The sequence below is a fragment of the Erpetoichthys calabaricus genome, chromosome 1 (assembly GCF_900747795.2).
Source record: "Erpetoichthys calabaricus chromosome 1, fErpCal1.3, whole genome shotgun sequence".
Taxonomy (NCBI): Eukaryota; Metazoa; Chordata; class Cladistia; order Polypteriformes; family Polypteridae; genus Erpetoichthys; species Erpetoichthys calabaricus.
The window spans coordinates 49,253,002-49,277,348 of record NC_041394.2 but is presented as its reverse complement, the minus strand read 5'-3'; the positions used below and the strand labels follow the sequence as shown (position 1 = coordinate 49,277,348).

The 24,347-nt window shown below is 35.9% G+C and overlaps 1 protein-coding gene across 12 annotated transcripts in view; it reads left to right on the top strand.

The window, feature by feature from the left end:
- aak1b (AP2 associated kinase 1b) overlaps nucleotides 1–24,347 on the top strand; it is a 142,985-nt gene that overhangs the window by 107,947 nt on the left and 10,691 nt on the right. For 3 of the 12 annotated variants that reach the window (XM_028799121.2, XM_028799090.2, XM_028799087.2), the window contains 5 exons: nucleotides 4,910–5,005; nucleotides 9,729–9,830; nucleotides 9,965–10,066; nucleotides 13,796–13,996; nucleotides 14,922–15,029. In XM_028799121.2, coding sequence (XP_028654954.1) covers nucleotides 4,910–5,005; nucleotides 9,729–9,830; nucleotides 9,965–10,066; nucleotides 13,796–13,996; nucleotides 14,922–15,029 — 609 coding nt within the window. Of the gene's footprint in view, nucleotides 1–4,909; nucleotides 5,006–9,728; nucleotides 9,831–9,964; nucleotides 10,067–13,795; nucleotides 13,997–14,921; nucleotides 15,030–17,755; nucleotides 21,376–24,347 lie in introns of those variants that run through there. The other 9 variants (XM_051924040.1, XM_028799099.2, XM_028799128.2 and 6 more) reach the window with 8 other exon arrangements.

Sequence of the window (24,347 nt, the reverse complement as noted above, 5' to 3'; positions counted from 1 at the left end):
CAGCTCCATACAGAAATAGAATGTTTCTAACATTTGAATAGCTAAGTGCACAAGAGATTATTTTGGATGTCTTGTAAATACCAACATGTGTAATGTATGTTTTAACAGGCACATTTCAAGTGCTGAAAATATTCTTTTGAGGCAAAAAAAAGAATTCTTTAGCGTTTTAGTAAATTCTACAAAATATCCAATGCTTTTTAATGTGAACAAAACCATACACCCATTTGTATTCTCATAAGTACCATTATGTATTGTTGAAGAAAGAATTTACCAAAACTGGTTTAATTTAATTTTTTTCATTTTTACCTATGGCTTAAATTTAAAAGTTTTCACTTCTGAAAAAAACACATGCCAGCATTTTGACAAAGCTAAAAAATAAATTCCCATTTGTTATTTTTTTTTCATGCATTTTGCACTCTAGCCCCCAAAGGTCATGTGAAAGGACAAATTCAAGATTCGTTTAGTAAAAATTAATATAAACACATTATTAACAGAGACGTTTTTGATCATACAGTATTTTCCAATTTTATCTACATATGTAAAATGCAACTTCTGAAAAGCTTTTTTTTCTGTAACACTCTGTTCCTTTAACTTACAATAAATAATTTTTTTTCTGTATTGTGCGACTTTTTTCATAAATAATATGGGGTCACTATGATGGCACAGTGATTAGTGCTGCTGCCTCACAATTCTAGTGACCTTGGTTAGAATGCATATTTTCTGTTTCTACTTGGGTTTTCCTCCTACTTTTCTATATTCCCAATGTGTGACTTAGATTAATTGGTGAGTGTAGCTATATTTGTATGTGCCCTTCAATGCACCAGCATCCTGTCCAGTGTTCTTTCCCAGCTTTTGTCCAGTACTGCCAGGATAGACTCCAGCCCAACAACACTGAATTGGATTAAGAGGGTCTGAAAATGTGTGAATGTATAAAAATATGAGCTCAACACGATTTAATAGATTTATCAAAAATCATTTTTGGACTTCTTGAGCTTTGTTGCTGGTGCAAAATGTGTATGTTCCTTTATTCATTTAGTCATTCTTTGTGCAATAAAGTATTAATATCATTCTGATATTAAGTATAAAATACCCTGAAGTAGACATGAGAAACCAATTGATTGTGCTTTTAATATTATGAAGAAACGATAAGGCAATATTAACAAAACTCCAATTCAAGAGAGCAGTATAAGCAACGATCTTTAGTAAGGCAATTGTTTTACTAATGGGTATTGGAAATCCCTTTATATACCAAACCAAATAAGTGAGGTGGGCCCCTTTACACATGCAGCTCAAGGTCATAACCATGCATTTTTCAGGATCTAAAATGTATGAACCCAATTAGAATATTATATTTTTTAATCTATTTTGTGTTTTAATATAACCAAGAGGACCACTATAGAAAAATTACATTTGATTACAATACATATTTTAATTTGAATATAATAATTATATTTGATATGAAAATATATCACTCAGTTAGAAAGGAAAGCATTTTTCTTATGTCAGTAAGAACTCTGTATCTTCATTTTAATGGAAGGTTTTTCAGACTTATTGAAGTAAAGTTGTGAAGGGTCCTGTAAAGTGGAATTTGCCTTGCACCAGTGATAAGAGTAGGACACCGTAAACAGCTGGCCACTTTTTTTTTTTTTACATCATTATCAGAAGAGCCCAGTAAGAAATAAAGTACCTAATTAAATGATGCAGAAAAAACTCAGAAAACAATCTAGCAGTCCCATTGTGACCATCTCTCACCCTGCCTTTCTCTTATAACCCAACTAGTGTGGGTCTAACTCATCTTGTAGTCTGAACAAATTCCTGCTTTTTACAATCTGTTTAATAATGAGGTACATTCTGCCAGTTGTTTTTCACTAAGTGAGCTTGGAGATTTGAGCATTGCTGCTGGGACCATTGCTGATTCTTTTGCTAAATCAATGATATTTTGAAAAAAAAAAAAGAACACATGCTGCAGGGGCTTTGAGCTCACATAACAATACACTGCTCCAATAACAGTCAAGTCCTGGACTCTTTACTCTGACCTTTTAAAGAGCCTTAAATCCATCAGTTTTAATCCTACAATCGGGGACAAAGCTTCTTTAAAACATTGAGTTCATTAGTTAAATCATGTGCCTCATTCCCAGAATGGAATTGATTTAATTAATTGGGGAAGTCAGCATCTGGTTGTTCATGTATGTTAATGCCACAAATTACTTGGTATACTTTCAGAGAGTGGGTGCTACCTTGTACACTTTTAACTCTTATTTTTATCTATTTAGAGTACTTTTACTTGGTCATTTTACTTATTCCTTTTATATTCTTTTCTATAGCCATATTCAGATGAAGTGTTTTATTTTCCTGTTAATAATTGTTAGAGATTTTGTGCCTGTGCGTAAGAGCCCATTATTTTAGAATATAATGCATGATTTCTGCGCTAGGACTAGATATTTTCACAAAATATAACAGAGAATTCAGTGGCTCTTGGTTGGTCTCTTGTGTAGTTGAAACAGAAGTTTAACTGTGGTTTACTGGTTTAGATTCACAGGATTGTTTATAATTATATGGGAAAGCTATACAGTAATCCCTCCTCCATCGCGGGGGTTGCGTTCCAGAGCCACCCGCGAAATGAGAAAATCCGCGAAGTAGAAACCATATGTTTATATGGTTATTTTTATATTGTCATGCTTGGGTCACAGATTTGCGCAGAAACACAGGAGGTTGTAGAGAGACAGGAACGTTATTCAAACACTGCAAACAAACATTTGTCTCTTTTTCAAAAGTTTAAACTGTGCTCCATGACAAGACAGAGATGACAGTTCTGTCTCACAATTAAAAGAATGCAAACATATCTTCCTCTTCAAAGGAGTGCGTGTCAGGAGCAGTGACTGTCACAGAGATAGAGAGAAAAACAAACAAATCAATAGGGCTGTTTGGCTTAAGTATGCGAAGCACCGCGGCACAAAGCTGTTGAAGGCGGCAGCTCACACCCCCTCCGTCAGGAGCAGACAAAAAGAGAGAGGGAGATAGAGAGAGACAGAGTTTGTTTTTCAAGCACAAATCAATACGTGCCCTTCGAGCTTTTAAGTATGTGAAGCACCGTGCAGCATGTCCTTTCAGGAAGCAGCTGCACAAAAGATAGCAATGTGAAGATAATCTTTCAGCATTTTTAGACGAGCGTCCGTATCGTCTAGGTGTGTGAACAGCCCCCCTGCTCAATCTCCCTACATCAGGATCAGAGAAAGTCAGCGCAAGAGAAAGAGAAAAGTAAGCTGGGTAGCTTCTCAGCCATCTGTCAATAGCGTCCCTTGTATGAAATCAACTGGGCAAACCAACTGCGGAAGCATGTACCAGAAATTAAAAGACCCATTGTCCGCAGAAACCCGCGAAGCAGCGAAAAATCTGCGATATATATTTAAATATGCTTACATATAAAATCTGCGATGGAGTGAAGCCGCGAAAGGCGATGCGCGATATAGCGATGGATTACTGTGTATATAATATATATATATATATATATATATATATATAATATATAATATATATATATATATAATATATATAAATAAAATGTATTATTATTATTATAAAAGTCTCAATTTTGAAAAATAATGTAATCCTTCATGAACAATATTAACTTGTGTTATCATAAATTAAGTCAACAAAAATGAGTGCCGCTATGCGTGCCAACAGAAAAAATTTAAAGCAAGATTGTCATCAGGCAAGGTGATCAAAAGGTAGTCGTGAAGGACCTCCATCCTGTGTTAGGTTTGGTGCAAGACTGAACATCTCCTCCTGGCAGCAGTGAGATTTATAGCTCGGGGACCAGAAGGGTCGGAGTCAGTTATCCTCATTAGGTGTCTCCTCTGTGCTGCGGTATTACATCAAGGTATTGCATCAAATAAATTTCGTGGTTGCAAAATATTTTGCTGAGTGGCAATTTATCATTATGTCAGTCACCAACATAAACATTTTCTTCTAATTTAATTATGCAGTTTCATTAACAAAAATAGCATAGACGTCATAATGTTTTCTATGCATATCAGTAATAGCTCTGTACAAAACAAATTACATTCTGTGAAAAAACAAAAAAGAAATGTGGTGTTGAAGCAGTTACATTGGTGCTTGGGACTGTGACTGGGTAACCTTACATTTTGAGGCGGCTTCTTTTTGGGTGAATAGCTCTGTCTGGTACATTTATGTACAAATAAGCAGTGTCTAGAACAATTCTTTTTTTTTTTTCCTTACTAAAATAGAACATTTTGAGTGAAGCCTGCCATTTTTCTCTCCATATGTCTGTACCTTTCATATCTATCTATCTATCTATCTATCTATCTATCTATCTATCTATCTATCTATCTATCTATCTATCTATCTATCTATCTATCTATCTATCTATCTATCTATCTATCTATCTATCATATAGTGCCTTTCACATCTATCTGTCTGTCTGTCTTATAGTGCCTTTCACATCTATCTGTCTGTCTGTCTTATAGTGCCTTTCAAATCTATCTGTCTGTCTGTCTGTCTGTCTTATAGTGCCTTTCACATCTATCTGTCTATCTGTCTTAAGTAGCTTGGTTTATCATTTTCATTTTTAATTTTTCAGTTTTAAAGGTATCTGTTTTTCTATCACAAAATTACTTTCAGAATGGATCATATTACTTGCAAACATTCTTTTACATGCAGTGCATTTTGAACGAAATGTTCTTTTCCTCTTTGAATAAAGCTATGTTGTGCTCATATATGACACTGATGTGAAAAATGTGCTTTTCTTAAGATTACAGCAACCTTGACAGCCACAATAATGCACATCTCTCACCTCAGCTGCCTTGTGTCATCAGCTTTTCTTGATAATTTCTCTTTTCTCTCCTCCCTGTCTTGGTGTTTGTGCCCTGCTATCCGTTTTCCTTCTAAGCTGAAAGACCATCTGATATTCTGGGTCTCGCTCCCAGCTCTGGTCTTTTGAGTGTGCCGGATCCATTTGCACCTGTTTCTCTCTCTGAAACCCCAGGTAACATCTGTCTCTTTCTTTTAATTTCTGTTCTTCTCAGTTTAAACAACAACAAATGAGCCTGTCCTTCTCTTTATATGCTGGTGTTTGGCAAATGAGATAATAAATTATATTCTTTCATGATACTGTCTGCCATACCCGTGCCTGCTCAGACATGAAATTTTCATTTTAGTCAAAGAAGAATGGGTATTTTTTTGCAGTCCCTATTGTGGTCTTCTACTCCATAGAAATGGGAGTGTTTGCTTGTCAGAAAGGAGACTGCTTCAGCAGCCTTTTTGTAAATCAGTTGCCACATTTTGACATTTAAATTTTCTTACTCAGTGATGAGTTTGAGCAGAAGCTTTTGATGTCTCCTGCTCCAAGCCATCCTAGCTTCCTTGTTCCTAATCCAGGAGCCTATTTTACACCGTGTGAGTACCTATTTGCATGGAGTAATAAGAGCCAGTTCTGGTTTGCTGATTTGAGTTGCAGATGATAAAAAACATATGTAGTTTTTGTATTGTCTATCAGATTTAACAATGATGAATGTGTGTTTTCAAGTGTCTAATTCAATGAAAGAAAAATAAAGTACTGTACAAGTATCAAAAAACTGCTAAAAATAGCCTGATAGTGTTATTGTTTTTGTGCAGTCTCATTGAGCACCTAACTACAAGGGTAAATAAAAGAGTAAAGGCAATCTAAAAATTATGCTGTAACCGCAATGGATCGAAGCTGATGCAGTACAACACATTATGGGTAGTATGAAGACGCACAGTGCCGTACTCTGCCACTAGTGTAGTTGAAGCCAAGGTCAAATGAACATGGACATTGCGCTCCGGGATTGCATTGTCGTTGAACAAGACACAATAGTGAGGTTTCCTTCAGTAGAGGGAGTGCTAAAATTCACTGAAGAATGTTGACTTGTGCAGATCAATAAGCTGTTTGAGTACCCATCTTGCATAAACTTTACAGTAGCTCAATCGTCATGCACTATCCATAGTGGATTTCCAAATGTGCAGCAACAGCAGATCCATCAGTTTTCTCTGATTAAGGTATTTGGCATGTTGATGTGGGCTTGTGTGAGTGCGATGTTGGTGGTCAACCAGATGGAGCTTTGTTGGTTATACCTGCTCTACCTGGCTTAAGCCTTCCTACCTATTCATAAACTTTTAGTTGAGTCATACTGTTTTCACTTCCATACTGAGCCGGCATCCTTTGGTGAATTTCAGCAGGATTCTGTACCTCATTTGACCTTTCCTTCAAATAGACTAATGGTAGATCACTGTACTGTGTGTGTTCAAACTACCCATATGCCATCATGAACGTGTTGTTTCGGCATCTGCTTCTACACATTGCAAATACCATTTAATTTTCAAATTGCCTTTACTTTTTGATTTACCCTCGTATATATACAGCTCTGTGGAGAACTATTTATGCAAAATTATAAATAAAAAAAAACTTTTAAGTGATTGAATGAAAAAATCAAATAAGTAAATAAGAGCAGTAATTTTTATAGTCATGTTTTCATGTTTGTTTTTTTTTCTCCAGTATTGCTTGGCATATTTGCATTTGAGCTTGCATTTTTCGTTTTTTTTTTCTGCAGGTTTTAGCTAACTCTGTATTTTGTACTGTGTTTGAAAACATCCTCTATTTCAGTTTATTTTTCAGAATGTAATCTTGTGGGTTTTTTTTTTTTTTTTTTTGTTTGTTCGCTACATTTACTACTTTGATTTTTGGCATAAATCGTGCTTCATCCTATATGTAAACAAATTGCAAAACAGTGCAAAATTAATCAGAATGTGTGTGCATGTGTGTGTTAAAATATATAATTCTCTGGACTTGTACCATCATTTATTGGAGAGAGTACACTGTGTTTAATAAAATCTTTCTTCTGTTCAAAATGTGATGCTTATTATTATTGATTTATCTGTAACATGCATTTTTTCACAAACTTTACCTTCCAAAATAATTTTTGTGAAATGTTTACTTGCATAAAAAACATAACCGTACCACCTACATTCACTTTTTGTTAACTCCAACATAAAATGCACTGTAGATTGTTATTCCAGTTCTTTGGAAACCTGTACATACTGTTACTGCATGTGTGAAAAATACAGACCATTAACATTTCTCTATGCTGATTTTAAAGTGTAACCCTGAGCTAAATATAGCTGTTTAAAAATCAAATACAATGTCTGTTAGAATGATAGGCCTCCAGAAAATAGAAACATTTTTCCAGTTATTATCTCTTGAACTTAATATGGAGATATTGATTTCTTAATACATGCTCTAGTGTTAGATTTATGTTGTGAAGACCCTCAAACTTCCCAAAAGCAAAAAATTTCACATGTATGCCTAGATTAAGTTCTCCCACCCCAACCCTCAGCCCCTGAGTGACTTAGCTTCTTCACAGAGACTTGATCATACTTTTAACAATGCAGCATATGGACACACTGTGGTTTATTGCTGCACAATATTTCCCAGTCTTATGTTTGCTTGGTCATTTTGACACTTGGAGCCTACATCGATTCATTGAGTGGATTCCCCCTTAGTCATTTTGGTGTGTGAAGATTACATGTTTACAAATAAAGTGCAGAAGTAGACATAAGAAGTTAAAATGGTACTGATATCCACATGACAAAAGGCTTTTGAATCCTATTCACATTGGTTAAATGCAATCTACATATAGAAGCCAGCGTTTTAAGACTCAAACCACAGTTAATATGTTGTCTCCAAGAAACAAAGCAGAACAAAGACAAACTAACTGCAGTAAAATTCTTGTGATTGTGTCACACTCTCTCAAAAACGTGGGTATTTTAATAGAGGACAAAACACGGGAGCAGGTGGTGCAGGATTTGTCTGGAGATAAGCAGAAGTACTTATATTTTGCCATTTGTTGCTTAGTGTAAATATGTGCTTACACAGATACAACACTGTGTCATCTACTGGTTAAATTAGTTGTCAAGATAACATTGCAGGAGTTTTTTTCTTTCTTTTATATACTAACCACCAAAAATGATCATCACAAAACCTTTTCATTAATAACATTATGGGTGTGATATTAAAATTAAAAAATACAGAGAAGTAAACCTTGTACAGTATGCCCATCAGCAATGGACAGTTGAAAACAATTTGTAAATTATGTCAAAAGCATCCTTCACTGCTACACACAATCATTCTCAAGTTTCAATTAAATTTATCTTTGTACTCTACAAAGACTATCAAAGCAAGTTTAGTATGGATCACACCATTCTTGCTGTTGACATCATTAGTGATTTCTACAGTGAAATTATAGCATAAAGAGGTGGACTACACAGTAAATAAAATCCTTTCAAGGACTGTGTTCATTTAAGTGTTATTGCCATTCCTAAACTTTCTGTTGTTCAGTCTTTTACTTTTTATACAATCATTAACAGCAGGCACAATTACAGATTACCTTACAGAGCTAAAAAATTACACTTGTAGTATCAGACAAAAGCTGATAAAAAGCTAAAAGTTAAATGAGGAGGTGCAGACTTTTAGTATTTGTTGTAGGTGTGTGTACATATTTATGTGTGTGTTTATATTCATTGTACACCTCATAATACACTGAATTTATAATAAATTGGTAGTGTTTTCTCAAACTGCATGACAACTGTTCATAGTTGCTTGTAACAGTTTTTTGTGCTTTGTACTTTTCATTTGCTATGGGATGTGTATTAATTACATTTACTAATTATTATGCAGTGACAGACATTCCTTTAGTGAATGTTATGCTAAAAAAATGATTAGATGGCCAAGAACTGGTATTACTGCTGCCTTTTTACAGTCCTGCTTGTTTTCCTTTCTTATTTTGAGACTTCTTATGATTCCAAATTAATTTCCTGTGGTTCTCTTATGCATAAATAAAAGTTCAGATAATTAGTGGATACAGAATTCAATCCTCCATAGTGTATGATATCCTGAAGTTCGTGTGAGGGAATTGATTGTAAGAGAATGAGACAGTGACAAATGAAAGTGTTGTTGAACAGTGTTATTTTTTCTGTTAGCTTTTTGAAACATTTTCTGGAAATGTGAGGGATTTTAATTTAGGAGTTCCTCTTCATTCAAGCCAGCTTATTACTAGATGCAAACATTTACCACCTTCACAGAAAATATTTGCCACCAGCAAAGAGGGTGGTGGGCTCTACCAACTCTCAGTAAAGCTAGGCACACATTTCATAAACACTCAGATCAGGGCAGCTTTCTGGAGCAGCAAATTATATCCCTGTTATTACATAGATGACTTGGCTATTTTTCATTTACCAATCAATACAACAGGCTCAGCACTTGACCATTGCTTACTTATGTGTCTTCTTTTGAAGGCAACAAAATGAAAGGTAGACATGGATTTTGCACATGTCTTTTAGGGTTTTAGAGTATTATGGACACAAATCGCCAAGCCATTCTGATATGTGACTTAGTTCCAGTAAATTCCTGGGATGGTTAACTTGGGGATTTCTTAGGGAAAGTGTATGAAAAGGATACTGAAATGTGTTGTCACTGCTGCTTTATTATTTCTTACAATGTAGGGCAAGGTAAGAAGTATTGTAGTAGTGGGACCTTTTGCATGACACACTTATTAATCGTTTTCCAAGGATAAAGGTTGAAGACCATTGACTCTTGTGATCATTTTAGAGTGATTATGCCACTGCTATTTTTACAGATTTAATTTCTGTACACTGTCTCTACTTTAGTTTTCCTTCTCTTTCTTCTGACTTTGTAGAGAAGCTGATTGAGGGGCTAAAGTCTCCAGAAACTTCTCTGCTTCTTCATGATCTTCTGCCTCTCTCTGACCCTTTTGGCAGTTCTGTGGACAGCTCCAATGGTAACAGACTTTGCCTTTCCTCTGCAGTATCAGACAGCAAATTTTGTATTTATTCCATTAAACTATCAGCAAGTTAAAAATAAGAAAAGCACTAATTTCTGGTTATCGTTGCTTATAATCCAATTCTGTTACAGGAAAGTCGGATGTCTTGGTGGACTCCTTGATTCCAGGACTGGAAGCACCGCAGGCTCAGCGCCTGACATCTCAAACAGATTCAATTTCTTCAGCTCTCACAGGTAGACATTAAAATGATTTTTTTTAGGAAACAGTTATAGTTGTCCATACATATAATATATACATATAAAACAGCACACTTAAAAGGGGAGAGGCAGCTCTTTATTCAGCTTAAATGTCCATTTATATATTTCCTACTCCAGTGCAGCAAAACCAGAGCATAGCCCTGCAGTTCCTATAGTGTTCACTCAGAAGGATTTTAAATTAAAAATGGTTAATTGAAAAATTGCTATATAAAATGTGTGCATCTCTGAAGGCATTAACTAATCAGTAAGGCACACAAATGTTTGTTTAAATTGCATCCATCCATTTCATATCTAATCCTCCTATATAGGTAAGGGTCGTGGGGTTCTTAATAACAGGTTACTATTAATAAATGTTAGAGACTTGCAACAATTTCTTGCTCATTTGGCAATGGTTGTATGCCATAATATTTTCTGATGTAGTGTGGTTGGTCTTCCTCACTCCATGGTCTAGCCCTCAACTATATAGTGGAGCACATCCTCTCTTTCTTTTAACCGTGTCTAATAGCAAAATATCTCCTATACGTGTGTACCTTTATATTTACAGAATTACGAAAAGGTCATTACATATTTTTAAAGCATTATTGCTACTATGTCAAAGAATATACTCTTTTCATTTTGATAAACCTATACTGAATATATTTTGTTTGTTTACTTTTATATATGTGTTTGTAATGTTATTAAAATTCATTCTTGAATTTTGACTTGAGCCCTATGAACCAAGTCCCTGATGGCATAAGGGGACTTAAGGAAGAGGGTTAGTTCAAATCAAGCAAAAACTTAAATAAAACAAAACCTCAGGTTTCTCCCTTTGTACCCAGATATGCACAGGTTACTTCTGGAGTAAGGCTAATGGCAACAAAGAATGTTGTGTTTACTCAACTTGCGTAGTACATACTTTTCTTCTCTCCTGGAATTTTTATAGCAATATTTATATTAACATACAAGATGCTGCCTTAAGCATGCATTAGGCAGTCCTGAACTTTATTCATATTTTGAATGTAATAAGATGTAATTAAATCAATTTATCTGAATTATAAGCTTGTTTTAAGGTCTCCTTTGACATTTCATTTACTGAGGATTGACACCATTTAGACTGTGTTGCTATTAATTTTGTAGTCCTTATTTTTTACATTTATGCTTAGAACCTTTATTTAACCACTCATCGTTTAATGCTGAAAATGAGCAGCCCTCTACACTCTGGAATATTAAAAGCATTGCCAATAATTAGTGTCTCCTTATGCCAGAGAAATCTCTGAGAGAAATGTTACTTTCTTCTACACTGTGCTATATAACTGGGGATTGAATACAAATAATAGGTTCTCTCTCTTCTGTATTTGTATTTTGCATTGAACTGTAATGCCTTGGAATTTTACAAAAAAAATTTTAAAAACTACAGCATTGCAGCAAAGTGTTGTGAATAGCACCATAATGAATACAATTTGACAATATTAGACTGGATTTGATCATTATAGTTATGGTTTTAAATGTGTTATTTGATTAGCAAGTTAATAATTACTGTAGTTACTGTATTTCAGTCTGCCTTTTTGTAATGGATGTCATATGCCTTGTCAGACAAATTTACCCTCTGTCTATATCAGTGTCCTCAAGGGTGCGGTTAAATTAGAAATAGCATTGACTAAATTGAAAATCTGGTAATATTGCCTGATGAGAGTAGTTTCCTTACCTCAAATGTAGAAGGACGAGGTAAAAAGTGCATCTGTTTTCTTTTTAATAAATAATTTTCTGTAGTTGCTAAGTGCCTAGAATTGAATGAAATACTATAAATGTCATTTCTCTAATGTTGTGTAGAGTTAAAGCCAAACACTACTTTTTACATTTGATTAATGTCATGACACTGCTTACTTGTGCTGTTTCAGATCTTAAATACAATAAAACTGATTTACCAATAACATTTGCCTGCTCGCACTGCTGTCCAGGCTTTTTGTTACTGTCTTGTGAAGGCAGCTTTACTGCTTCCCAACACACCAAGCTGTGCCTTCTTTAACCTTCGAGGTGTCATCACCTCAAAACAGCTGTACTTCTCCAAATTAGGGAATACTTCCTGGCATTCCTGGTGAACCCTGAAATGCCATTAAACACCCAGTAACACTGTCTTCTCTTGGCCTCTTAAAACATTATACTTCAGTTTCCCAAATTCTTTGCTAAAGAGGCTAGGGCTCAGTCCACATTCTCGCAATTTTTCACTAGCAGCTCCAGATTTGCTGCAATTTTTACCATGAGACCCAACATTTCCATAAGGTTTATAACATCACTTATTCACTACCCACAACATATTACTTCAAAAAAAGAATTGCGTTTTGGCATAAGCTGTCAAATCCTTTCCAGAATGTGTTCCTTGTTTAATGAATGCATTTAGTTGTTTTTTCTTCATATCACTTTAATATTCCTGAAACAATTTAGGTCTGTAGATTTCATTATAATGGAGCTCTGGCACCAATACTGAAAAACACAAAGGTTCTTTTATTGTTGTATGTTACTGTTCACAGGTTTCCTTTCCTGCATTGATATGTAAATAACAAATGCTCACGCTTGCTTTGTTGTTTCTAAACTTGAATGAATATTACACTCGTAACAGCTGTGTGATCCTTTTATTTTACACACCATTAATATTAATTGCTGAATTTGGCTTGTAGACCTGTTATTTAATACTGTATATTTTGCGTTATAGCAGTAGGTAGGTAGTAGTGTGCTGTTTGTGGGATTCCTAACCAAACCTGGATATCAGGTGACACAATGGAAGAAGTGTTCATTTTTATTGAAACGAAAATGAATACAGAGGCATTCAGTCACTAAAGGCTATAAGACAGGTAGCATAACATCAAGAAAGAGAGAAACCACATAAACAGAATTGTAACCACCAACCTCAACCCCTCCTCTTCAAAAAAAACAATGAAGGCATCCATGTGCCCCCTTGTCCAGAAGAGAGAAACAGAGAGGACTATAGCACAAAATAGAAAAGCAAAGTTACATACAATAAACAGAACATCCTGCTGCTATAGTAGTCTCAATGTGCTGTAAATTTTAAATTGTTTTTTAAGAAGACCCATTTTTTTCACTACTGATAAACAGCTTTAAAGGAGGTTATCTGGAGGGCATGATGCAGATTCAGCCCAAGTAAAATAAAACATGTAAGTCTATCATTACTATTATAGAGAGGTTATTATGAGAAAATACAATCTTACTGTCAAGGAAAAAGTTTAGTTTAGTATTAATATCTTAATGAAACTGTGTGTTTAAATGTTGTTTTATCAATAAATATCACTTGATATTGATTTCCCTATTGGCAAAATTCTTAGTTTTTCTTTTGCATTTGGATTATATTTCACACAAATGCACTTGTTTTATTTATTTTTAAAGAATCAAGTAGTAGTTGCTTCATGACTTGTGAAAATAGAACTGGCTCTGCTGATGGTCCACTTTGTGAACTTGGGCTGGTTACTTAATCTCTTATTTAGCACATATGTATCGTAATTTTTCTGAGCATACAAGGTCATGCTCAATGTTCTTCTCCATTAAAGCCCACACGCCTATGATTAGATACTGAATTGGGGAACATGAATAGTGTTACCTGCTGTTCTTGGTGAGCGCAGTATTGCTTTGTTCTTAACAATCCTGCTTAGTTTCAGATGAATTTCTCTTCCTTTCCCTGGCACCCCTTCCCTTTCTCTACTCTCCCTCCCCCAGACACTTTGACGGGGGAGGACCCTCTCCTTGGCTGTTCACTGCTTTCTCACCCCACCACCACCACTGCTGGTGCCACTGCCGCTGTTGCTACAACCTCCTCTTCTGCTGTCTCTGCCTCCTCCACCCCTGTCTCTGCCTCATGTGCCAGCCTCAGCCTGGATGAGTTTGCACCCGTCTCCCTTTCTGCCCAGCTACACTCTGGTAAGACTTAATAGCTGCTTACTTTCTTTTCCAGCATTCCTCCTGCTTTGTTTTTTCTTTACTCTCAATAATGATTTCATAATCTTCCACGGTTACATTCTCTCCAGAGTTTTAGCATTTTTGTGGATTATAATGGGCAGTCCTTGAGCATGATGAATGTTTATTTACTCTCTGCTTTGCAGGTTGGTTATTCACACGGCTCATGTTTACAGTAAAGCCTACTCTACTGTTACATTCTGTTTTAAGCTCTCTTGTACACCAAATACATTGTCCACCCAACTGATTACCCGTTTCTAAGATCTCTTAAAGCTGTACTGTCTGATAACAGTTTTGTATTTTCTTTAAATATACAGTATATAACATTTCATTTAGATTTAAGTGATTGGTAATATGGAAGAAAGCAACACTGAATGGCTATTTAACACATGCGCTCCCACAATATGTTGACTCCCTGCTATAAAAAATCAAATGGTTTGCACATAATAGTTGAAATAATGACAATTTAAAATTGATAGCATTTTATGGATCTGCTTTAACATAAACTTTTGAAGAAATGAGCATTGAATATAACTAGTGTATAAAATATAATTGCAAGTTGAAAATTCACTCTGCTGAATTGTTTGCTTTCTCCACTCCTTCTCTGCCCCCAGTACTGCCCATGCAGCACTTAATGAAAGCAATCTTGATGAACTTGAGGGTAAAAGACTCAGTTTTATGCAGGCTTCTTTTAACTCTGTTTTAAATACATTTTGGTTGAAGATACAAGAAACGTCTTAGTTTTCCCCTTTGACCTCAGTCTGTACTACATTCAACGTGCTACAATATTTGTGCCAGTTGTGCAGACATCACCATCCCATGTTACTGCACCAGTTTATTGCCTTTGCGCTAAACCTATTTCCTCCTGTGTCGCCCCCCTCTGCTGCAGACTCTCCCAACCTGATCTCGGGTTTTGACCTTCCCGATGACTCAGAGAAAGTGACAGAGGATGAGTTTGATCCTATCCCTGTTCTCATCTCTAAAAACTCTTCCCAAGGTAAGGCCAGGGTGACCAATAACATTGCACATCCTTTCCAGTGTCTGCATTTTACAATGTGTAATGGCTCTTTTTTGTTTCTCTTTGTGAAAATTGTGTTTTTTTTATCTCTTTAGTTGGCCTTGAAAACCCTGTGACCAAAGTCTGTCTTTCAGTCAGTCTCCTTGAATCCTAATGCCTTCTCATGCCATAAAAAATTCTTTGCAGGCCTTCTGCTACGTTAGCCTTCCATCTCTCTGAACATTGTGGCGTACCTTCCAAAATGTTCTATATGTTAAACTATTTTGTATTATATGAAATCTTATGTCAGAAAGAACAATTTCTTTATGAAAACCATTTAAAATTATGTTTTAAATTTGGTAAACCCCTTCAACCAAGGCAAATTATAAGAGAATACATTTAATTTATTTAGATATACATTTTTGCTCAGGTCCACATAGTTACAACCCGAAAAGTTGGGAAACAGAACAGAATGGAAAATACTAATAAAAGCAAAAAGGAGTGATTTATAAATTCTATCCACCCTGTAATATACTGAAAAATGCTAGAACACCTCATTGTTTGTTGTTTTACCTTGTGCATTAAATTTTTTTTTGTTTTGTTTTAAATATACACTCGTGTCAAATCTCATGACTGCAACACACTCCAAAAAAGTTGGGACAGTTGAGTGTTTTCAGCTGTGTGACACTGCCGTTTCATTTAATAACACATAGGCATTTCGGCTCTGAAGACACACATTGGTTATGTTTATCAAGCAGAATATTTCCCCTTTCATCTGTTATGCACAATTGTATGGGGGTCTTCATTGACATATTTTGTGCTATATAATGCACCACACATCATTAATCAGAGGAAAGTAATTTCTGAAATAAGGCCAATCTTGTGCCACACTCTCTGCTGATGCAGCCATGCAGTTGTAATTCTGGCTGATTGTGGTTTGGTGGTATTCTGCTGAAAAATGCAGAGATATCACTGGAAAAGATGTCATCTGCATGGTAGCATATATAGCTCCAAACTTGGTACACATCTTTTTCTATTAATGGTGCCCTCACAGATGTGCAAGTCACTCATGCCATGGGTACTGACACACTGCCCATACCATGACAGATTCTGGCTTTTTGACCTGATGCTGACAACCACTTGGACAGTCCTTTTCCACTTTGATCTGGAGAACATGATGACTGTTTTTACAAAAGCTATTTTAAGTATTGACTCGACGGACCACAATACATGTTTCCACTGTGCCACTTTCCATTTCAGATGAGACTTAGCACAGATAATTTGTTGGTCTTTCTAGGCAGTGCTGATGTGTGGCTTCTGCTTTGCATAGTAAAACTTAACTTGCATCTCTTGATGCAGCGACAAATGGTGTTGACTGACAAAGGTTTACCACAGCATTACTGAGCCCATCTCATGATATTCATTGCAGAATGTATAAGACAGTGACCCCTGAGGGGTCAGAGATCATGCTCATTCGGAAGCCAATGCCCTTTATGCACTGAAATTTGACTGGATTTATAGAATCTTTTAATTATATTGTGCACTGTAGCAGGGGAAATGCCCAAAATCCTACAAATTTGTCTTTGGTAAATGTTGTTCTCAAAGTACTGGATTATTCGCTGATGCATCTGTTGGCAAATTGGTTAGCATGGACCCATCCTTACTCTAAGACTTTTTTTGGCGGCTCCTTATATACTAGAACATCACCTTGTTATTTCAACTTAGCACATTGCTATTAGTCCTAAACTACCCCTTCCCAACTTTTTTGAAGCATGTTGCAGGCATCAACTTCATAATAAACATAAATTTTAAAAATCATGCACTTGTTTAGGCAGAAGATGTTTTTGTTTGAATACAGGTTAATGTAAAGTTTCAAACCATTCCTTTTTGTTTTTATTCACATTTTCCATACTCTCACAATTTTTTGTGAATTGGAGTTATAGTTACAGTAGGTCTTGGAAGAAAGAAAAAAAAAAGTTAAAGTTTATTGTCCTAGCCTTTTAACTACAAGTGAATCCAGAAATCTATGGCATTCTTTTGGAGCCAGCTAGTGCTGGATTTTGGTGTTAAGATCGTGTTTGTTCTGTCTGTTCATTCATGTCATTCATTCATTCATTCACATGGCCTCCAGCATATTCATTCATTCATTTTTTCACTCACTCATTCATATGGTTTCTTGCCACGATGATGCTGTGAACCTCCTGAATGATATACTGTACATTCATGATCATGAAGTGCTAAAAGGTACAAAAGAAGTGCCTCTTCCCTTGGCTTACCATATGTATAAGAGCAGAGGAAGGAGCATTTTCACCTGATACCAGCTCCTTCTTTTACTGTAGTTTCAAAGATTTAATTTTAGATCATTTTGTAATATTCCATGAAGCAGAGAAAACATATCTGGAAACTCCTCTCATACATCAGTAAATTAAAGTGCATTGATTAAAAGGACCAAACAGGCTAAAAGGTTTGCAACATTTATAATGGTGTGGCATCATCTCTTCAAAGATGGGTAACTCATCCGTGTAACAGTATGTTTTCTGCACAACATATTGTTCTGTCTTTCATTACCTGTGTTATGTAAGGTACATTTTACGGTTGTTAATACCCCAGCTCTCACTGTCTTTTTTTTTCCTAGTCAAATTCCACCAAAATAAAGTGGGCTTTCGTGGTCCTAACTAACTTCTCGTTATCTGAGAGCTGCCCTTTTTCTCCCCCCACATATCTAGGTGGTCATTCTCGAAACAACAGCAGCAGCTCAGAGTCCAGTCTTCCGAACTTGGCCAGGTCATTGCTCCTTGTTGACCAGCTTATTGACCTGTGAAAGGCAGCACTGGGGAGGGGGGAATCGCACAAAAGATGCACCAGCTAAGTCCCTCCAAATCCAGGATCAATCTTGTCCCCTTGGGTGGCCCCCAGATGTCCACTATGGAGTGTGCACTCAGACTTTCCACTCTTGGGATTCTGTTACCTCCTCAACATTTGAACTTTTGGTTTCAGAACTCTCACTCTCTTAACGTCTGCTGTTCTCCCTGGTGTGACTTTTCTTCAGCTCTGTTACGCTTTTCTGTTTGGACCTGTTTGCTCCTCTGAAGAACACTTTCACATTCACCGAGACAACGTTTGCTGATGTGGCAGTGTCACCCATTTCTTTGAAGGCAGGGAGAGGGTCTGAATTCTCACCACCCCAAAGCTGTACAGGCTCCAGAGATAATTGTATCTTGTAGTGTAGTCATCCCTTCTAGCCTTTGCACTGGAGACTGAATTCCCATTTTTTTCCACACCTTATGAACACACAACGCAGTACATGTGCCTCTGCACAGAACCTAACAACAAACTGGTGAACCGAGCTTACCATGCTTAGCGATTTAATGTGATATTTTATAGGGCGTAGGTTTTTGGTTGATTGGTTTGTATTTGTATATGTTTTATCCAACAATAGTTTTTTTTTTTTTTTCATTTCTGTCAAAGTTTAATCAGACTTTTTTGCCTCTAGGACATTGTTTCTCAAATGGTCTTTTATTATAAAGTACAGGCATTTTTATACCAATTGACAGTAGGGATTTTAAAATAAATCTGTTGATTGCAAGTAAAAAAAAGAAGTTCAATTTGGGAGTACAGCCATTGTGAAATGATGCTAATTTTTTGAGAATAATTGTTGGAGACATTGTGGTTACCTGAAGGTGTCATCATCCAGTTATTGTTCGATGCTACTTTTAAATGCCAGTATTTCTAACACTGTTGGGAAACTCTGTCCTAGAAATCTGTGGTCTGCTCTGACATGTCTGTCATATATTCCCTGCTGCCATTCTTTCTTGGCTGTTTGTCTGCATTTGTATTCTGCAGCATCAGTGGAAAACAGCAGTTGATTTAAGAAGAGAAAAAAGTTAACTACTGTTTAAAAATAAAGCTCACTGTGAGCTTTTATATAGAATTCGTGGCTTAGAGGTGTGAGCTTTCAAATTCAACATTTTCCTTTTCGGCTATCATTATGGGATGTTCTCTTTGATCCAATCAGAATCAGGCCTTGGTAAGGACAATCATTTGCATCTGTCAGGTTGCCTATCCGCCTGTGCAGTGTTTCTGAGGTTAGTCTTTTGCAGTTTGGTTTCCAACGCTTCCTTTACTAATTAATTTAGGTTTACTCTGTCCACATCCTAATAAAGAGTTTTTGTTTTGCTCTGTAATTATGGGTGGAAGTAGGGATTATAATTTACTTGCATGGAAGTCTATAAGTTTTTTCAATTAAACAATATTTAAAGTTTTTTTTTTCTCGTAGCAACAACCTTTCTTAGGCTTAAAGAGTCAGAAACAGGAAGGCATATAGCTATGGTTTTCGTCCGACAATATCAATTGCTTTGGAGGACAGACAGGAGGTCTTGGCCCTGTGATAAATAATACGTGATATTAGACTAATAAAAAAATTATAAATGTGGACATTTTTCTGGTATATATAAACATAACAGTAAAACACTTTATGATTGAGGATGTGCATTCTAGTTTCACACAGATGTTTCAGAATTATTTTTAAGGTGCACTCCTCAAAGATGTATATGCATTGCTTGTTTTAAATTGGATCCCGCTAAGCAATGGTAATTATTTCTAGCCATACAATAAGTGATGGATTCAGTTGGATTCTAATGCTTTCTTTTTATACAAAACAGTGTATGCATGCAGTTTCTCTGCTTTGTCGCTGTCAATCCCATACACCTATGCTTAAATATGATCTCATTAAGGTGTACTGACCCCCCATGGTAAGGGTGCACCACTTGAGTTCCATGAGATTAATTGCACTGTCTCTCAGAATTATAATCGTATTTAGCTGAATCCAAGAGTTGGAACCAGTGATAAAATGAACAGAATGTAATCATCTGGCTCACTCTGACCCTCGATTTAAATACCGAGTCAATGTGTCCGTGTATAAAGCGGAATTCATTATAGTAAATAGGTATATTAGGTCTTTATAGTGTTGGAGAGTTACTATTGCACGGAGACATTCCTCTGTAAATAACCAGTATTTTTTTTTAATGTACACTTATTTCCTCCTGAAATATTGACAGTCTGCTTATACTGTACATTTGATAATAGTCTGTTTTCAGACTGTTATAGAAAGGAAAAAAATAATAATAATTTGAAGGGACTGCCAGTCATGCTAACTCCTACCTTGTCTTTACTCCTGAGTTACTGGTAGCGGCTGAATGTTCTTATTCTATGTGTGTGGGAGTGTATGTGTGTCCTATTTTTGTTTCTTTTAATGTATATATTAAAATTACCACAAACCAATTCCTGTAATTAATGTTATTCCAAGTGTATACATAAAAGAAAATTTTAAGAAGCTTTTCTTTTTGGAATAAATGGTACAAATAGTGTTTAAAATAAGATCTAATAATTTTCACAGTATGAATAAGTGTGAATATAGTTAGTATGATATAGGGTGAATGTAAGAAGTGAGTATTGGAAATATACAGTGCATATAAATATATATATATACATATATAAATAATATAGTTTTAAGAAGAGACATTTTCTGTGGTTTATCATTATTTCTCAACTTAATGTTCATTTTTTTAATCTGACTCTACCAAGTATTTCTTTCTCCTTTCTCTTCCTGTGTCACAAACATTCTCTGGCAAAGGTAATGAATGTTAAATTTCTAATGTTATCATAATCAGCTGTGCAATGCCTGGCTCTCTCACAGCCGAGGTTCAAAAAATCCCTTTAGTATTCAGTTATCCTGAGATGACACCACATAACTGGGTGCTTTGTTTTTGGGGGTGTTCTTCAGCTCTGGCTGCCCTTCTGTTTAGAGGCATAACATGCAGAGAGGTTGGTATCTGCTTTAAGACAAGGCATTCTTGACATTTGTACATTTTAAAGGGACAAGGCAATTAAGATTCCAAATATGTATATGATTAAAGTTCAGTTTTGTAATATGAAGGGATGGATAGCATTACAGACTGCTGAATGATTATTGATATGTGCAAGGCACTGTAAATAACTGACAGCTGCAAAAGCTTCTCAAAGTAGTCAATTTGTGTGGAAACAGCTGACCACCAGGTGACATGTCCTGGAACGTGGTCTTTGCAAGTCCCTGTGTCTCCTAGTTATTATTACACTCCTGTTAAGTGAATAACTCTCCTAAAGAATGTAGAAATTGCATTTAAATATATTTTCATTAACTTGTTTAAATGATGAGTACCAGAATTGGTCTAGCTTTTCTAAAAAGAAACCAATTACACTTGCGTGCAGTGGAGGCAAGATCCCAAAGCTAGGCAAATCTGTGACAAATCTGACGACTGCATGCTTAAATATGGAGGCAAGTCTCGTCACTGTGGAGGCAAATGAAACTCGCCTCTATGTTGTCCATGGATTCTTTGCAGTTTTTGCACTATAGAAACTCTCTTTCTGGTGCGTGTATGAGTTAAGTTAGTTATCAAGCCCATGGTGCACTGAGTAACATCATATTGGGTGCTACTTTTAAAAAGATTATTGTTGTTTGGTATTTTAAAATACTTAGAACCTATTTGGTAATTGTTCTACTCAATACTTACTTGTGTATTGTTTGAATTGATGGAAGAAAATCAGTGACTACTTTCTCATTTGCAAATAAGGACCAAGCTTAACAAAATTCTCCTGTAAATCCATCAGTTAAGATGGGAGCTGCATAGCTCCAGCAGAGATGATTCATTACTCCTGAGTAAATCCAATTCAAAGGAATACTCCCTGCAAAAATCATCGTTTGTATATATTACTTACCCTATTTAGTTTGTAGCGCTGGCCAAGGATAATTTTTAATGTCATGTTTTCATGCAAATTGAAGATAATAATAATACATTTTATTTATACAAGGCGCCTTTCCGAGAACTCAAGGACACCGAACAAACAATAAATAAATAAATAAAAGACACATTATAAACAGATGACAACGTTTCTGATAGAATAGGCTTCTATGGTGCCTGGACAACAGCAAACAATACCAAAAATGTCCATGAAAAAAAACTTTGTTACCTGTGTTGCATAATCCACATTAGAAGTCATCCAGTCATATGCTCACACCATCCCAATCACAAGTAATCACAGCAGATTTTTCATTAGCTAACATCTTGCTTCACATGATGCCAATGTTGCAAAGTTTAATGAGAGACAAATAGAACTGAAGATTTAAAGTTATTAAAGAAAGGGAGTGACGGCATTACCATGACGAGAATATGCCTTGTACTTGTGCAAATTCAAGATGCTTCAACAAGCAAAAGATCAGTTCACATGTGCAGTTTCACAGACTGTCGCTAAGTAATCTAAAGGTCCTCCAGTTCTGGATATGAATGTAAATGTAACAACGGGGGACTTGTTCGCATTGGATTCCATTTTCATCTTTTCTACAAGTTGTTTATTTAACAATATCTTTGTGAGCATATGACTTCAAGTGTGGATTATGTGACACAAGTAACCTGAAGATTTTGTCATAAATGGTGTTGGTATTGTTTGCTGTGGTCCAGCATAGGTCACCACAGGTACCTGTTCTATCAGAAATTTTATCTTCATTCTGCATGAAAACATGAGATTAAATTTTTTTCTCGTCCATCTCTACAAACTGCATGGAGTAAGTAACATAAAAATATATATATTTGTGTGCCTAGGGGGATGGTCTATTCTTTTCAGCTAATTCTTCAGCAAACATTATAAAAATTCTTAAGTTACAAACAGGATTTATACTTTTTTTTTTATGATTCCAGCACCTAATTTTTCAAAGTTCAGTAGCTTGCAACTAAATCCACTATACAAGGTTTAACATAGTGAGTGTCTCTGTGTATGTAACTGTTTGGTGGGCAAACCATGCAATTATGTACAGTATGTATTCATAGAGAAGAGAGTACCACATTTGTTTTAATGTCCTTAAGTGGCTGTCTTTAAGTTTTTTTGCTATGTTCACGGCTCACTTGAAGTTGCCCTGCACTCACAAGAGTACCTCTGATCTCTGTTCACATCTTCTCCTTGTCCTCCTCACAAGGCACTCCCTTCATTTTGATTCTGGTGCATTTGCTAATGCAAAGTGTCCAGGAGAATATCTTTGCAGTATCAGAGTTTGTATGTTATTCTATGAAATTCATTCCTGGACTGCTGTTAAATGTTTCAGAGAGACCAGACAAGCTGTTAAATCATGTTTAAGTAGCAAATCTTAATATAATTGATCAGGGCACTTAATATGCCAGAAGTCAGAGTTGGGAATTCAACCAAAAATATGGTCACCTAAAATGCAGTGCTTTCGCAGTTAGGCCATACTACCAGCCTGATAGTATATTCTGTTTGTTCTGGGTGTGTTAAAAAGATAAGTAAGGATTTACGGGGTTGAAATGTGGCAACCAAAAGGATGAGGAAGCAGGAGAAATCTCCACTTTGACTTTACCTGGATGTAAAAAGTTAAAATGTAGATCTCCTTGCTTTTGTTAGTTACTTTTCTAAAGGGATTTTTTTTACCACTCTTCTAAAACGAGAACATTGCACAGATATCCTGCCACACTAGATTATTAGAATTAATGAAGATGATGTAAATATTAGTCTTATCTACAATTTGGAGTTAAGGAAGGTTGCTGTTGATGGAGTGAGGATGTGTTTTCTCTCTGATGTCCTCCAATATTGCATCTGAATGGAAAACGCTGAGGGCTATGGAGGTGGTGTGTGTCTCAAATAAGGGGTTATACAAAGCCTAACTCTGAACTTTGTTCAGGTTTCTGAAAAGCCATTTATATAGTGTCATCATGCTCAAAGTAAATTGCTCCTTTTGTCTTAATCAGCTGATCATTATTTTATAAAGCGTCATTAGCAAGAGGTAGTGTCACAAGGTGCTTTACTTTCACAATACATTCCTAGTGGAGATCCATTTTGTTCTGTTTATGTTTGTAGGAAAAAAAATGTTTTGGCTCAGTGTGTGTATCTAAAGTAGCTTTTTAAGTTTATCTCCCATCATCCATAACCCTTGCAGTTCCTTCTTAGTGCTCCTCCTTGCCCAACAAAATGCTCTGATGGCATTCTCAAATGAAGACCTCAGAGCTAACCCACCGACTTAGCCACACATCTGTCTCAGTGAGCCCAAGAGATATGACTGTCTAATATGCTTTGTAGTAATTGGAAATGGCAGTCCAAAAGAGAATCAAAACCAAACTTGTGTTGTGGGGTATTCATTATGCTTCTCTTCTTGGAATACCAATTTTCAAGAAGCCTTTCTAAGCACTTTCTTTAGATGATCTGCACAGTTTTCCTGTAGCTTTTTTCATTTCTGCTTCAGCTCTTCTCCTGGGGAGCAGGATTATGAAGGACCACTTT